The following is a 15,650-nucleotide window of genomic DNA, read 5'->3' on the forward strand; positions in this document are numbered from 1 at the left end:
CCCGGGTTCAAGCAATTCTCCCGCTTCAGCCTCCCAAGTAGCTGGGATTACAGGCACTCACCATCATGCCTGGCTAGCTTTTGTGTTTTTGTAGAGACACAGTTTCACCATGTTGGCCAGGCTGGTATTGAACTCCTGACCTCAGGTGATCTGACTGCCTCGGCCTCCCAAAGTGCTGGGATTACAGGCATGAGGCACCACACCCAGCCAAAACTTTTCTTAAGGTGGTTATACTGGGATTCTGTTCCTCGTTATATAAAGAGTCCTAACTGGTTTTGGCCACTGTCCCCCACGCAGCCTTTCCCGCCTAAAACATAAATCTGATCATGTTATCTCTTGTGTAAAACCTTGTGGCATCTACTCGGTGCCCACTGGGTAGAGTCCAAGCTCATTAACATGGTAGTTAAGATCTACTACCATCCTCCTAATGTCCACCTTCAGCTTCTTTTTTCCTTGCTTCTGTTTTAAGCAACACTCAGCTATTTGTACAATATACCCTGACATTATGAATAGAGTCTTTGGCTGGGAGCTCATGAGGCTTAATCAGGAATTAGGACAGTAGAAGCCATGAGAGTGGACTATACCCAGCCTGATCAAGGTAGCTATATGCCCCACACCTAGACCCAGAAGGTGTCTTTAGTTTTATGTGCTAATGATGGAGATGCTGGGCCTTTCCTGGTCACTGGCACCTATGGTCTGAAGTTATCTCCCAAAATTAATGTGTTAGAAATGCAATTCCCGATTCAACAATGTTGAGAGATGGGGCCTTTGGGGAGGGTTTAGGTCATGAGAGCTCCACCCTCATGAACGAATTAATGATGTTATAAAGGAGGTTGTTGGAGGGAACTTACTCCTCTTGCCTTTTTGTCTTCTGCCATGTGGGGACACAACTTTCCTCTCCTCTAGAAGGTGCAGCATTGAAGGTGACATCTTGGAAACAGAGAGTAGCTCTCATCAGATGCTGGCACCTTGGTTTTGGACTCCCAGCCTCCAGAACTGTGAGAAATACATTTCTTTTCTTTATAAATTACTCAGTCTGTGGTATTCTGTTATAGCAGGACAAACAGACTAAGATACTGGCTTTTAGTCAGGCTCCCGGTTTCTGTAGCCCTGTATTCCTAAAGGTATTTCGCTGTGAATTCAACCAATTCTCTGCAGAGCTCAACAGGATGGTGTAATTGCTTCAGCAGTGGGATATCTTAGTTCAATTCTCCTTAACCCAAGCCATGGCCCATTTGGATGAGTACTCAATATCCAAGCTCTTAAAAGAGGACACTTTGTTTTAGGTACAGTAGCCAGGAAGAAAAATACGGCAGAGCTTCCCATTCCCTTCCATACTTTTTGTGCAAGAGTAAGCCACTTTTTTCTGGACTAAACATGGCCCACTTGTGGGTGGTCTGATTTATAGAACAGATAAGGTATCAAATGTTCTTCACTGGATTAATTCTGTGTACCTTGCCCCTAATAATTATATCAGGGAAGGAATAATTTCCAGGATTGGGGCTGATTTGGCAGGGTCTCTACAATGGCACTGTTACGAATTGCTTTAGGGAGTTCATGCTTTTGAGGCTTCCCTCTTGATATCAAAAAAGGAAACAGCCCAGTAATTAGTCAGTTTCCCGTTCCTGATAGCTTGTGGGGGTGGAGGAGTTTTAGAGGGTAGGCATTAGGGGGTGGTCCTTGGATAGGTATGGCCCTTGTCTGGTTACTTCTCTTTTTCATAAATCCTTGAGTGCTGCTATGGTTTGAATGTGTTCGCTAAACTTTGTGTATTGGAAACTTAATCCCCAATGTAACAGTGTTGAGAGGTAGGACCTTTAAGAGGTGATTAGGTCATGAAGGCTCTGCCCTCATGAATGGATTAATGCCGTTATAATGGGAGTGGGTTTGTTATTGAGAGAGTGGGTTTCTCATGAAAGTGAGTTTAGGCCGGGCGCGGTGGCTCACACCTGTAATCTCAGCACTCTGGGGGGCCGAGGCAGGTGGATCACGAGGTCAGGAGATCGAGACCATCCTGGCTAACATGGTGAAACCCCGTCTCCACTAAAAAAAAAAAAATTAGCCGGGCATGGTGGCAGGCACCTGTAGTCCCAGCTACTCGGGAGGCTGAGGCAGGAGACTGGTGTGAACCTGGGAGGCGGAGCTTGCAGTGAGCTGAGATCGCGTCACTGCACTCCAGTCTGGGCAACAGAGTGAGATTCTGTCTCAAAAAAAAAAAGAGAGTTCAGCCCTTTGTTGCTCTGTCTCTTACACATTCCTTGCTATGGGATGCCTTCTGATCTAGGCACTCAAATTAGTAAGTTCATAGGTATTTTAAATATTGTACACTGAGTTAAACAACAACAACAAAAATCAGAATGTAACAATCTAAGGAAGTCAGGTAGGTATATAAAGGTGAACCTGAGTAAAAAACTGGACATTAACAAACCCCATATATTTCTAAGAGAAATTACTTAAATATAGTTATTCTTTTGAAAAATCTTTAGAATTATAAGGTAGAGGCAAGGAAGTAACACTTTTTCTTCATGTTGGGATTTTTTTGGATAGCAATTTTTAAGCATCTGCTGATATTTAAGACATTTTCAGAAAAACAGAAAAGTTGGTCAGAATGAATATTTTCCCCAAGCATGTAGTTGTGTAAAGTGAAAATAACAGTAAAAATTTGAATATATACTCATGATCATAAAATATTAAGACAAAGAAACATGACAAATGCACATGGTTAAGTTTTAGGAATTAAGAAGCCCTCATAAAACCAAGTATATGTATGACAATGATTCATGTTTTGAAAACACAGTTGTTCTTATAGAAGAACACGAAAGGGAAAGTTCAATAATGCTAAGTAGTTTTCTCTTAGGGGCTGGGAATAGGGATGACTTTTAAAAATCTCATTATCTATGTTTTAAAAAATGATGAGGTACTACTTTTTTATTGAAAAACATTAAACAGAAAAAAAAAACCCACAAAAAGGAAATACAGCAAACTACAATCAGAGGTTGAGTTGCTGAGACAGGGTTGTGTTTCATTCTTTCCATATTTTTGACCGGGCACAGTGGCTCACACCTATAATCCCAGCCCTTTGGGAGGCCGAGGTGGGCAGATCATGAGGTCAGGAGTTTGAGACCAGCTTGGCCAATATGGTGAAACCCTGTCTCTACTAAAAAATACAAAAAATTAGCTGGGCGTGGTGGCATGCGCCTGTAGTCCCAGCTACTGGGGAGGCTGAGGCAGGAGAATCACTTGAACCCGCCAGGCAGAGGTTGCAGTGAGCCGAGATCGCGCCACTGCACTCCAGCCGGGCGACAGAGCGAGAATACGTCTAAAAAAAAAAAGGATGAGGTACTACTTTTGTACTGAAAAACATGAAACAGAAAAAAAAAAACCCACAAGACGGAAATACAACAAACTACAATCAGAGGTTGAGTTGGTGAGACAGGATTGTGTTTTCCTCTTTCAATATTTTCCTGTTGAACATTTTTCCTATAATAAGCATATATGTATACTTCTTTTTATAACAGGAATCAAACTTTATTTTAAAAATAAAGATCAAATCCTGTTTCTTTGTTTTCAGTTTTTCTTTGTTTACAGTTTTATTATCTGACAAAGGGGGTTGGGTGGAGCATTCGTAGAGCAGTTGAAAATCTAGGAATCAGTTCAAGGGTCAGAAAATGATTTTTAAAAATAATTTAAAATTTTTCTATGATACATATTATTTATACATACTTGGGGGCATATGAAATATTTTATTACATGCATAGGATGTGTAATGATCAAGTCAGAGTATTTAGGATATGCATTACTTTGTGGGTTTACCACTTCTATGTGTTGGGAACATTTTAAGTCCTCTCTTCTAGCTGTTCTAAAATATAAAATACATTGTTGTTTATATAGTCCCCTATTCTGCGATTGAACATTAGATCTTATTCCTTCTAACTGTATGTTTGTACTTACTAATCAATCTCTCTTATCTCCCCCACCCCATCAGCAAATGTTTTCTGTAAAGGACCAGACAGTAAATATTTTAGGCTTTCAGGCCATATGGCCTCTACCGTAGCTACTCAGCCCCGCCTTTGTAGCACAACAGATATAGGCAATAAGTAAATGAACAGGAGTGGCTGTGTTCCAAAAATTTATTCATTTATGGATACTGACCTTTAAATTTCATATAATTTTCATGTGCTATCAGATATTCTTCTTCTTTTGTTCCCCCACAACCACTCCACTAAAACACAAAAAATTAGCCAGGCATGGTGGCGTGTGCCTGTAGTCCCAGCTACTCGGGAGGCTGACGCGGGAGAATTGCTTGAACCCGGGAGGCTGAGGTTGCAGTGAGCCGAGATCACACCACTGCACTCCAGCCTGGGTGACAGAGAGAGACTCTGTCTCCAAAAAAAAAAAAAAAAAAAAGATTTGCTTCTAATTTGGATGTCTTAAGAAAAAGATGCCAAGCCATTTTGTTGAAACATTAATATAGGAATAGGATGACCTGAAAAAAATGCTCATGCAAATCCAGGTCTATAAATATTGAGTCTTTTTGGTGCTGTGCATTTCTGGAAAACATGAATAACATACGTGAATCAGTGATGACTGTATAACAGAGGTATAAACAGAATATTGTAGGATCACATAGGAGGAAGAGTAATTCTGATCATGGAAGATGACTTTGTATTTATTAGAGAAATTGGTAAGAAACAGTCCAATAGTGATATGGTTGGGCTCTGTGTCCCCACCCAAATCTCACGTTGAGTTGTAATACCCAGTGTTCGGGGAGGAACCTGGTGGTAGGTGATTGGCTCATGGGGCGGATTTCCCCCATTCTGTTCTTGTGATAGTGAGTTCTCACAAGATCTGATGGTTTTTAAAAGTGTGAGGCACTCCACCCCTTGCTTTCTCTCTCTCTCCTGCCGTCATGTGAAGAGAGTGCTCACTTCCCATTTGCCTTCTGCCACGATTGTAAGTTTCCTCGGGCCTCCCAGTGATGCTTCCTGTTTAGCCTATGGAACTGTGAGTCAATTAAACCTCCTTTCTTCATAAATTACCCAGTTTCAGATAGTTTTTTTATAGTAGTGTGGGAACAGACTACCACAAATAGGGAGACTTGAGATTAGATGGTTGTCATGGCAAAAGCCAACACTGCAGAAGACAAGTGTTTTAAAATATTGTCTCTAGGCACTACTAAGGAAAAATTACTTTTGTGGGACTCATAAAATTTTAAATAATAAATAAATCAGAGAAAAGGGTTCATTAAAAAATTGGTCCTGAAGAAAATCAACACCATGAGCTGAAGGTAGCAACTGTTTCCATGGTGTACAGCACCATCTTTTTTTTTTTTTTTTTTTGTGAGATGCAGTTTTGAGCCCAGGCTGGAGTGCAATGGCGTGATCTCAGCTCACCGCAATCTCCGCCTCCCACGTTCAAGCGATTCTCCTTCCTCAGCCTCCCAAGTAGCATGCCCAGCTAATTTTGCATTCGCCACCATGCCCAGCTAATTTTGTATTTTTAGTAGAGACGGGCTTTCTCTATGTTGCTCAGGCTGGTCTCGAACTCCTGACCTCAGGTGATCTGCCCGCCTCGGCCTCCCAAAGTGCTGGAATTACACGCGTGAGCCACCACGCCCAGTCAGCACCATTTTTAAAATTTTCATCACCAGAAAATCTTTTCCAGATTACTTTTTCTTATTGCAGCCAAAATAAAGTGTAGTTGTTTGTTCCTTCTCCAGTCACACTGGTTCACTTTACTAGCCTTAAAAACAAAACAAAAAAAGTGGTAGTGAGTGAAATAAAAAGAGTTGCTTTCACAGTAAACATAAATGTAGAAAGTAATCGGAAGACTTGTTTATTATGCAGAAACCAAACAAATGTAATTAAATACAAACTGGTTTGGGACAATTTGTGCATTATAAAATGCCAATGTTCATCAGGCCAACAACTAGGTAACATTTTTTTCTTTTCATTGAACAAATACATTAAATACATATTGTGTTATAAACCCATCCTTAACTCCCACATCATAGGTAACTAACTTCACTGAGGCTCTTTTTATTTGTACATATAACTATGAATGGACAAGCTTATCCCTTACAAACTATCCAAGTTTCAGTTCTGAGTGCCTAAAGGCCCCTGAGGTCGAGTTAAGGGTCAGTTGCTCTCCTTCCTGAACTACTTTTTCTCTGTTTAACTCTAGTTGCAAGCATGCAACTCCACATTCCAGGCACTTCTCAAAAATGGGGTGCACTGGGTTCTACATAAAAGCATTAAAGCAAAGTTAAGCAATCTCTTTATGCCTAAGTTTCTAGGTCTACCAACCTTATCAGGACAACGCGGGAGTTAATATGGAGGGCTGTGTTTCACACCCACTTTGAAAGCACGGCATTGTCTGTTTCTAAAGAATTGTAAACTTTCATGTGTTACATTACAGAAATCTGAACGGAGAGGATTAACCAAATACCATTTGGATTTAAAAGCAGCTTGAGGCCGGGCGCGGTGGCTCGTGCCTGTAATCCCAGCACTTTGGGAGGCCGAGACGGGCCGATCACGAGGTCAGGAGATCGAGACCATCCGGGCTAACACGGTGAAACCCCATCTCTACTAAAAATACAAAAAAATTAGCCGGTGTGGTGGCGGGCGCCTGTAGTCCCAGCTACTCGGGAGGCTGAGGCAGGAGAATGGCGTGAACCCGGGAGGCGGAGCCCAGATCACGCCACTGCACTCCAGCCTGGGCGACAGAGCAAGACTGTCTCAAAAAAACAACAAAAAACAGCTTGAAACCTCTTCCAGCCACTCTCCCAGAGTGACGGACATGCAGAAATCTGTATTGCAGCCTCAATTCAAGACAGCCTTCTAGCTGCAGTCCCATTTTCAACATTTCATCAGTGAAAATCCTTTCATTTAAAAAATACTTCAGTGCCTTAGTCTTCTCACCACAACAAAACCACACAGCTGTGGCATGGTTGAAAAAAGAACTCCGGAGCTCCCTGCTTTGAGGGCAAATTTAAATTGCAAGCAGCAAGAGATAAGGAAAGGCCAGGTATTTCTGCAAAGCTAAGTTTCTCCTAATTAGTAATCTTCTGGGTGTCTAAGAAAAACTTTAGATACAAGAAGGGTTGCCACTTTTCTCAGGAGACTCTTCTGGGAGAGATGATGATGAACTGAACGCCAAGGACTTAGCAGGGGCGAACGACGTCAACAGATGTCCCTCCAGACTCCGGCACCAGCCGGCCGCGCCCAAACGAGTTCTCGCCCCCGACCCCACCCACCGCGGGAGCAGGGTTCGGTCACTCGCAGTGTCAGAGAAGCCCACGTCCTCCTAAATTTCCGGCCCTCCCAAAACTTCCGTCTTCCCTAGGTCCAACGGGGTGGACCCAAGGTCCAGGGGCGTCCCCGGAAGTGACGTAGGATGCGCCCTCCATTTTGTGGAGCGCCAGAGCTGCTAAGTGCGTCAGTTGTGGAGAGGCGTAGACGAGTTAAGTCCTGGTCTGCGTGGAGGTCGACGACTCTGTCGCAGACTACGGACCTGTCTGGGTCTCAGCCGCCAAAGACCCCGTCCGGTAGGTGAGTGGCTCACTTTGAGGGCAAGCCTTCTCGGATCGAGGCTTCTTCATGGCCGCTCAGATCGTGAGCGGCCGGGGCTGCTCTCTTTGCGGAGGATGGCGTCTAATGAGCGCAGTTGATTCGAGGTGGGCGCTGGGGCACGTCTCCCTTTTGGCATACTGTTTGAGGGGTACTGAAGTGAAAGGGCGGTCACTGTTAGGGTCGTTTTTACACAGCGGTTGTGCGCCCCTCCCTGCCAGTCTTAATGTCTTCATCTCTTGGACACGTAGAGTAGTGGGCCGGGATCTCCCTGACTTTGCTGGCGATGCGGCTGGGCCTTTTGTAGGGCGGCCGCAGTGACCCCCCCCGAGAAGGGGGTTGCTGGGAGGAGGAGGGAAAAGGGAATTTGGCACGCGCAGCTCTGCTGCCGCTGATTTCACCGCCGCCATTTTGTGGCCGCAGAGCGCCTGCCCGCTGCTGTTGGCGCAGGCGCGGTCGAAGCGTCGCGAGATTCCGGCTTCCACCCGCTGTGACGCGCCCGCGAGGCCGCCATTGGGCTGGTTTTGCGGAGGGCGCGGACGGCTCCGCCCGCACTTCTCGGCCTTTCCTAACTGCGGCAGATGGGAGGGGGCCGGAGAGCCCGGAGAGTGTGCGGCTGCGCAGTTGGAGAGGTGGCAGTGGGCGTTGCGGTTGCTGCGGTCTGGGCCCAGTAGCGGACCGTGTTGGGAGGGAGCTGGGTTTTAATTTTGTCTGCAAGTAACCTGGCCTCATTAGAGGCTCTCTTCTCTTTTGGCAATCTCGTTCATAACATCACTGGGTAAACATTTTATGCCGTTGATGTTTTTGATTGTTTAATCAGGCGTTTCTCTGTGACAGTCATTGCTATTATCTCGATTGAATTACTTTCTAATAGGAAGTACTAGCCGGACATCATGAGTGGCTGTCGGGTATTCATCGGGAGACTAAATCCAGCGGCCAGGGAGAAGGACGTGGAAAGATTCTTCAAGGGATATGGACGGATAAGAGATATTGATCTGAAAAGAGGCTTTGGTTTTGTGGTAAGTATTTAGAACTGGGTGAATTATCTGCTAAGTAGGTAGAGTTTTGATAAGCAGTTGTTTTCGATCTTGAGTCCGGGTGGAATATTTGCCTTCAGAAAATGTTACCCAGCTTTATGTCTGAATTTTATTGAGGCTGAAAACAACTTTAACTTGCCGGCTCACTGGAACCCCACTCCCAGTGGCTCCTTGATTAGGTTTGACTGTATGGCAGTGTCGTTAAGATACTCTTCCCGTTCTGTCTCCTGATTTCAGTGCTCTTAATGTGTTGTAGAATACTCTTCTAAAGCCAATGTTAAGAGTCTTATGCTTACATTTTAGGAATTTGAGGATCCAAGGGATGCAGATGATGCTGTGTATGAGCTTGATGGAAAAGAACTCTGTAGTGAAAGGTGAGATTCCTGTGTAACTAGATAACCCTGGGACAGAGCAGACTGGGTCTGCTGGCATATTTTTCTAAGTAGATTTATGTAGCTTAAGTGTGTAACGGAGATTTTTCTTCCCTTTTTGTAGGGTTACTATTGAACATGCTAGGGCTCGGTCACGAGGTGGAAGAGGTAGAGGACGATACTCTGACCGTTTTAGTAGTCGCAGACCTCGAAATGATAGACGGTATGTGAAGGGTGGATGGCTGCATTGAACAATTATTGTAGGGGTAGCATTTAAGGTTCAGGAGTCATTAGCAGTGATGATTCCGGGTCCTGCCGTATAATCTGTTCTTCTATTCCCACGTTAGCCCATTGTTCTTGATGAATCTATATGAGTCATAGAACACAAATCTATTGACGGAAGTCATTAGAATGGCTTGTGATATCTGATGGCTTGAACTTGCCCACAGTTGAACACAAGTGCTGTCATTGCATTTCTTCCATTGTGAATACGAATTTTCTTCCTCAGAAATGCTCCACCTGTAAGAACAGAAAATCGTCTTATAGTTGAGAATTTATCCTCAAGAGTCAGCTGGCAGGTTTGTTGAAATACAGTTTTGAGTTATTTTGATGTGGCTTTTTAAAAAAGTTAATGGGTAGCTAATGTTTTATTTTATTAAAAGTAGTTTTATCTTAAATTAATGGATTTAATGGAATTGTAATTTTAAACATTTAATTAAATGTAATTTGGGGGATATTTTGAACTTTAATATTAGTGATCAAATGTAAATGTTTTGAGGATATTTTTCTTGTTTTTTAAAATCAATTTTTAACCAAATATTAAACCCTTTATTTGCCAGCCTGTCTGTGTCGTTGGCCTTATGACGAGGAGTGCCTGTGGGTTATCCTAATCGTTGTCTTGGTCACTCTTGGTTGGGCCTGGTTGACTTTGCCAGTCAGCTCCTACAGTGATCAGTTGGCCACCTCTAGATCTGTGTTTGCCGGTCTAGACGTTATCGGTGCACTTCCTTGAAGTGCCAGGTTGCAGCGATCCCAGAGCGTTGATAACGTGATCTGATCCCTAAGTTGAGACCTGTCTTCCTGTAACGCTTCCGAATAAGAGGTCCGGTCGAAAAGAGTTGAAAGATACGAAATTAGGTGGTCGTTGGAATCCTGATCGCAGTAAAGTGGTCCTTGGTAACTGCTCGAGTAGAACATGTCTGCATCCGCCAATAGTCTGCTAATAGGGAGGGCTGTGCGATTAAAGGCTTCCATCGATTGGGTAGTGTCCTTCAAGTGGGTGGCGAAGAGCCAGTCGGGCATATGTCATGAAGGTTTCTCCGACCGATTAATGGTTTGCTGCTTGACTAGCCTAGGGAAATAATAATAAAGGTAAAGTAAACTTTTTTAATGACATATGGGGCACAAAATAACTGGTGTCTTGTAAATGTTCTGTTTTTTTAAATAAAACTTCTCTACTTTAGTCTTTACTTTAAAAATATGTACTGTTTCCTTTTTTGTTGTTTTTTTGTTTGTTTTTTTTTTCTTTTGTACTGAGCTCAGCATAGACTAATACTACCTTAATGTTAAAATCTGAATTTCTTTTAGCATTTTGCTTAAAAGCAATATGCTATTTGCTTATTCCGTGCCCTGACATAGATAATTTTTGAATTCTGATAGAATACAAGTGTGGTAAATGCCATGTTTGTACTTTATCTAACATCTTCTCTTTCAGTAGTCTTGTTTTTTTTATATCATGTGATTGTTTGTGTGTCCCCTTTCCTCTTCTTTGCTTAACACAATTATCTTGTGTTAAGGATCTCAAAGATTTCATGAGACAAGCTGGGGAAGTAACGTTTGCGGATGCACACCGACCTAAATTAAATGAAGGGTATGTACTGGAAACTGTGAAAGTCTTTAAAAATATCCTGAAAATTTTACTGTGAACTTAGTTTTGAGGACTTAAAATTTGAATATGTTAGAATGCAGAGATTCTCCAGGGACAATTTTGCTGCTTCCGTCCTCCCCCCCACACCTTTGGCAGTGTCTGGAGACAAGTTTGGTTGTCACAACTGGTTGAGAGAGGATGCTGTTGGCATGTAGTCAGTAGGGGCTAGGCATCCTGCTAAGCATCCCACGGTGCATAGGGAACCCCCTCAACAATGAATTGGCTCAAAGTATAACAGTGCCAAAACCTTGCTCTTTTAATGCTGTGTTATCCAGAAATAAGACTCAATAGTAGCAATAGCAGAAGTGAAACGACTTACCTAGACTGCTGTGTGCAATGTGTGAGACTACAGGATGTATATACTTTAAAAGTGGCTGTTTTCCATTTTAGGGTGGTTGAGTTTGCCTCTTATGGTGACTTAAAGAATGCTATTGAAAAACTTTCTGGAAAGGAAATAAATGGGAGAAAAATAAAATTAATTGAAGGCAGCAAAAGGCACAGGTATCTCTAATTTTTTAAAGTCAAAAGTTGTATTTAATGGGTTTGTTGTAGAGTCTTATCTAGGCTGATTTCTTTTCATTTTTCATAGTAGGTCAAGAAGCAGGTCTCGATCCCGGACCAGAAGTTCCTCTAGGTCTCGTAGCCGATCCCGTTCCCGTAGTCGCAAATCTTACAGCCGGTCAAGAAGCAGGAGCAGGAGCCGGAGCCGGAGCAAGTCCCGTTCTGTTAGTAGGTCTCCCGTGCCTGAGAAGAGCCAGAAACGTGGTTCTTCAAGTAGATCTAAGTCTCCAGCATCTGTGGATCGCCAGAGGTCCCGGTCCCGATCAAGGTCCAGATCAGTTGACAGTGGCAATTAAACTGTAAATAACTTGCCCTGGGGGCCTTTTTTTAAAAAACAAAAACCACAAAAATTCCCAAACCATACTTGCTAAAAATTCTGGTAAGTATGTGCTTTTCTGTGGGGGTGGGATTTGGAAGGGGGGTTGGGTTGGGCTGGATATCTTTGTAGATGTGGACCACCAAGGGGTTGTTGAAAACTAATTGTATTAAATGTCTTTTGATAAGCCTTCTGCTCACATTTTTGTGAATGTCTGAAGTATATAGTTTGTGTATATTGACAGAGCTCTTTTATAACTAAAGCAAATTTAATTTTTTTGTACTAGAAAAAAATTTGAACATTTTGGTTCTTGGTTATAAAATATGTTAATTCAGAATTAGTTTAATGCCTTAATTAAACTAATTAATAGCTTTGGACACTTAAAAGAGCTCTAAATTTGCTTGTACATAAAGGCTTAATTTGTTTTCCTTGTTAGGGTCAAGGGTGTCCTCCACTCTTTAACAGCTGCGGGACAGACACATTAAAGCAGCTGTTTGTTATTGATAATAAAATATTATAAAACTACTTTTTGTCTGTTTGTCTGAAGAAGTCCTATGCTGATTATTTCTCATTCTTATACAGTAGATTTAAAACACAGAACACATCCAGAATCCTGGAGTTGGTTATGGTCTCTTTTTAAAAATAATGTTTTTGACGTCTCCAGGCTAGTGAAAAGATACAGAAGTAAGTGAATGCCAAAATCACAATTGTTGAGTTTTGTGTCTGTGGCCCCTCTATCCCCCAAAGTTTTTTCTCTATCTCCTGACTTTATTGGCATCAGATTACTTAAGCTTCCAGAGCCAAGAGGAGGATAGTGTGGGAAGCAGTGTTTCTTGCCTACCTTAAAGATCATGACAGGTTTTTTTGTTTTGTTTTTGAGATGGAGTTTTGCTCTTGTTGCCCAGGCTGGAGTGCAATGGTGCGATCTTGGCTCACTGCAACCTCTGCCTCCCAGGTTCAAGCGATTCTCCTGCCTCAGCCTCCCAGGTAGCAGAGATTACAGGCATGTACCACCATGCCCAGCTAATTTTTATTTTTAGTAGAGACGGGTTTCACCATGTTGGCCAGGCTGGTTTTGAACTCCTAACCTCAGGTGATCCATCTGCCTGGCCTCCCAAAGTACTGGAATTACAGGCATGACCCACTGTGCCCGGCCTTGTTTTTGTGTTTTTTTCAGGCAGGATCTTGTTCTGTTGTCTAGGCTGGAATGTGGTGCTGTGATCACTGCTCACTGCAGCCTTAACCTCCTGGGCTCAAACAATTGTCCCGCCTCTGCCTCCTGAGTAGTTAGGACTATAGGTGTGCACCACTGCGTGTGGCTAATTTTTTATTTTTCTAGAGACAGGGTCTTGCTATGTTGCCCATGCTGGTCTTGAACTGGACTCAAGTGATTCTCCTAACTTGGCCTCCCAAAGTGCTGGGATTATAGGTGTGAACCACTTTATCCAGTTGTGATGCAGTTTTGGTGGTCAGATAACGTGAATGCTTAAGGGGCTTTGACATGCTACTTTTTGTCTTGAGATATGTACGGGATAGTACATGTTTAAGGGAAAACAATAGTGCAAAATGCCTAAGGTCCTATATCCACATTAACCTTAGACTTCTATATGTGATCTTTCAAGCCCTGTCTTAGATGTGTAGAAAATGAGCTTTGTTAATACAGGAGTCTCAAGACACTTAAATATATTCTTAGTTCTGTGGGGGCTAGACTACATAAATACTGGGAACCAGTGAATAATATCTATATAGCATCTGATAGTAATAGCCAGGGACTGTTTTAAGTGCCACTACCTGTGTGTTGACTGAATCTAATACCATCATTTTACTGGTGGGAATTCAGGAATTTTTCAAAGAACAGGGATGGATTGGTGTTAAAATCTAGGAAGTCTGATTCCGAAGACCCCCACACCACACTGTCACTGTTGACATAAAGATTTTTGCCCCTAGCTTTTCAGGGATTTGGAAGAAGGCAGGATTAGAAGCACTAGAAAAATGTAGCTTTTAGCTTCCCGAAAACATGCGGATTGGGAAGTGGGAATCTCCATTTGGGAGAATTGAAAGGTTTTTGGTATCCTTAATTTTTAAAAGGCCACTCCCCGGCTGTTTCTAAGACTAGAACAGGCCACGGAAGCTTAAAACTGCTAATTGCAGTAAGAGGCTGAGTTTAGGAGTTGGTATACCTGTTGAATTAGTTGAGAGAACTAGGTTTATTTTAATAAATGGTTAAATCTAGGTTTTCTTAGCGTCTCTGAAGGCAGTACTTAGCCTGAAGTTGCTATCAAAAGCAGCTTTTCACCCTTGGGCTTTTAAAACATGCTCCTCAGTGCAGTATGGTAGTATGTTGATGTTCTTCCCCTCTACCCCTAGACAATCAGACAAACTTTTTTTTTTTTTTTTTGAGATGGAGTCTTGCTGTTGCCCAGTTTGGGCGATCTTGGCTCACTCTAGCCTCTGCCTCCTGGGTTCAAGCGATTCTCTTGCCTCAGCCTCCCAGGTAGCTGGGATTACAGGTGCCCATCCCCATGCCCAGCTATTTTTCTTTTTTTTTTGTATTTTTAGTACAGACGGGGTTTTACCCTGTTAGCCAGTCTGGTCTCAAACTCCTGACCTCAAGTGATACACCCACCTCAACCTCCCAAAGTGCTTGGTTTACAGGTGTGAGCACTCTGCCAGTCTTCTTTTTTTTTCTTGGGATAGAGTCTTGCTTGGTCACCCAGGCTGGAGTGCAGTGGTGTTGTCTTGACTCACTGCAACCTCCACTTCCCAGGCTCAAGTGATCCTAATGTCTCAGCCTCCCAGGAGCTGGAATATCCCACCACCATGTCTGGCTGATTTTTGTATTTTTATTAGAGATGAGGTTTGACCATGTTGGCCAAGCTGGTCTCGAACTCCTGACTTCAAATAATCTATCTGCCTGCCTTGGCCTCCCAAAGTGTTGGGATTACAGGTGTGAGCCACTGTGCCCAGCCAAGAATTAAGCTACTTTTAATCTTAGAGGTGTTAGGGAGTACGATAAATTCCTTCTTTTAAAAAAATGGCAGGGAGATAACAATTATGTCTCAAAAAGGGACTCTCAAAACCAGGCTTGAGATACCATAAGGAGTGTGGATGTAATCCTAAGGAAAGGTTTAGGACCTGCCTTTGTAGGGCATGGTTTAACCTTTGTTTTCTATGTTTATATTTGTTTCATCTTTATTCCTTACTTTTTTTTTTTTTAGACAGGGTTTTGCTCTGTTGCTAGGCTGGATGGAGCGCGGTGGTGCTATCTCGGCTCACTGCAACCTCTGCTTCTGGGGTTCAAGTGATTCTCCTGCCTCAGCCTCCCGAGTAGCTGGGACTACAGGTGTGTGCCACCATGCCTGGCTAATTTTTGTATTTTTAGTAGAGATGGGGTTTCACCATGTTGGCCAGGATGGTCTCAATCACTTGACCTCATGATCTGCCCGACTCGGCCTCCCAAAATGCTGGGATTACAGGTGTGAACTACTGCATCCGCCCATCTTTATTCCTTTCTAAGAATGGTTTGAGGCCAACCCTGTCTTCCTCAAAAGCTAAACAAATGTGTTCTTACATAACTTGTATGTAACCAAGTCTCCTAGCAGATGATATTGGTTAGATAATAGAGAAAACAATTTGAACAGGTAGGTATATATGGATATAATAAGTAAAAATGATAGGTGGTAGCCTTGTCAAAAATCTGCATTTTTAAGAGGATGTTAGTGACCCAAATCTGTGTTTCTCGTTTTGGTGTTGGGAGTATTTGTTAGTCCTGCACATTTGCCAAACTGATACCCGAAAACTATATTGTCTTGGTTTCATTTGTACCTGACCATACAAAATGATAAAAATCCCAAGTAACTAATAAGCATG

At 42.8% G+C, this 15,650-nt stretch overlaps 2 protein-coding genes across 17 annotated transcripts in view; one reads left to right on the forward strand and one right to left on the reverse strand.

The window, feature by feature from the left end:
* Positions 1-12,305, forward strand: part of SRSF5 (serine and arginine rich splicing factor 5) — a 44,876-nt gene extending 32,571 nt beyond the window's left edge. The window contains exons 1-9 of one of the 16 annotated variants that reach the window (XR_010130779.1): positions 7,390-7,550; positions 8,443-8,587; positions 8,909-8,979; positions 9,101-9,199; positions 9,485-9,554; positions 10,773-10,846; positions 11,294-11,404; positions 11,493-11,843; positions 12,217-12,305. Coding sequence is in view for 13 of the 16 variants with exons in the window: in XM_019009757.4 (XP_018865302.1) it covers positions 8,462-8,587; positions 8,909-8,979; positions 9,101-9,199; positions 9,485-9,554; positions 10,773-10,846; positions 11,294-11,404; positions 11,493-11,760 (819 nt within the window). In the remaining 3 variants the exon portion in view is untranslated. The other 15 variants (XR_008671546.2, XR_010130780.1, XM_019009757.4 and 12 more) reach the window with 15 other exon arrangements.
* Positions 5,820-7,978, reverse strand: LOC109023247 (uncharacterized). Its single transcript, XM_019009762.4, has one exon. The coding sequence runs from the start codon at positions 7,976-7,978 to the stop codon at positions 7,607-7,609; it is 372 nt and encodes a 123-aa protein (XP_018865307.1). The 3' UTR covers positions 5,820-7,606.
* Positions 12,306-15,650: the final 3,345 nt, after the last annotated feature.

This window comes from Gorilla gorilla, chromosome 15, assembly GCF_029281585.2.
Source record: "Gorilla gorilla gorilla isolate KB3781 chromosome 15, NHGRI_mGorGor1-v2.1_pri, whole genome shotgun sequence".
In the NCBI taxonomy this organism is placed as follows: Eukaryota; Metazoa; Chordata; class Mammalia; order Primates; family Hominidae; genus Gorilla; species Gorilla gorilla.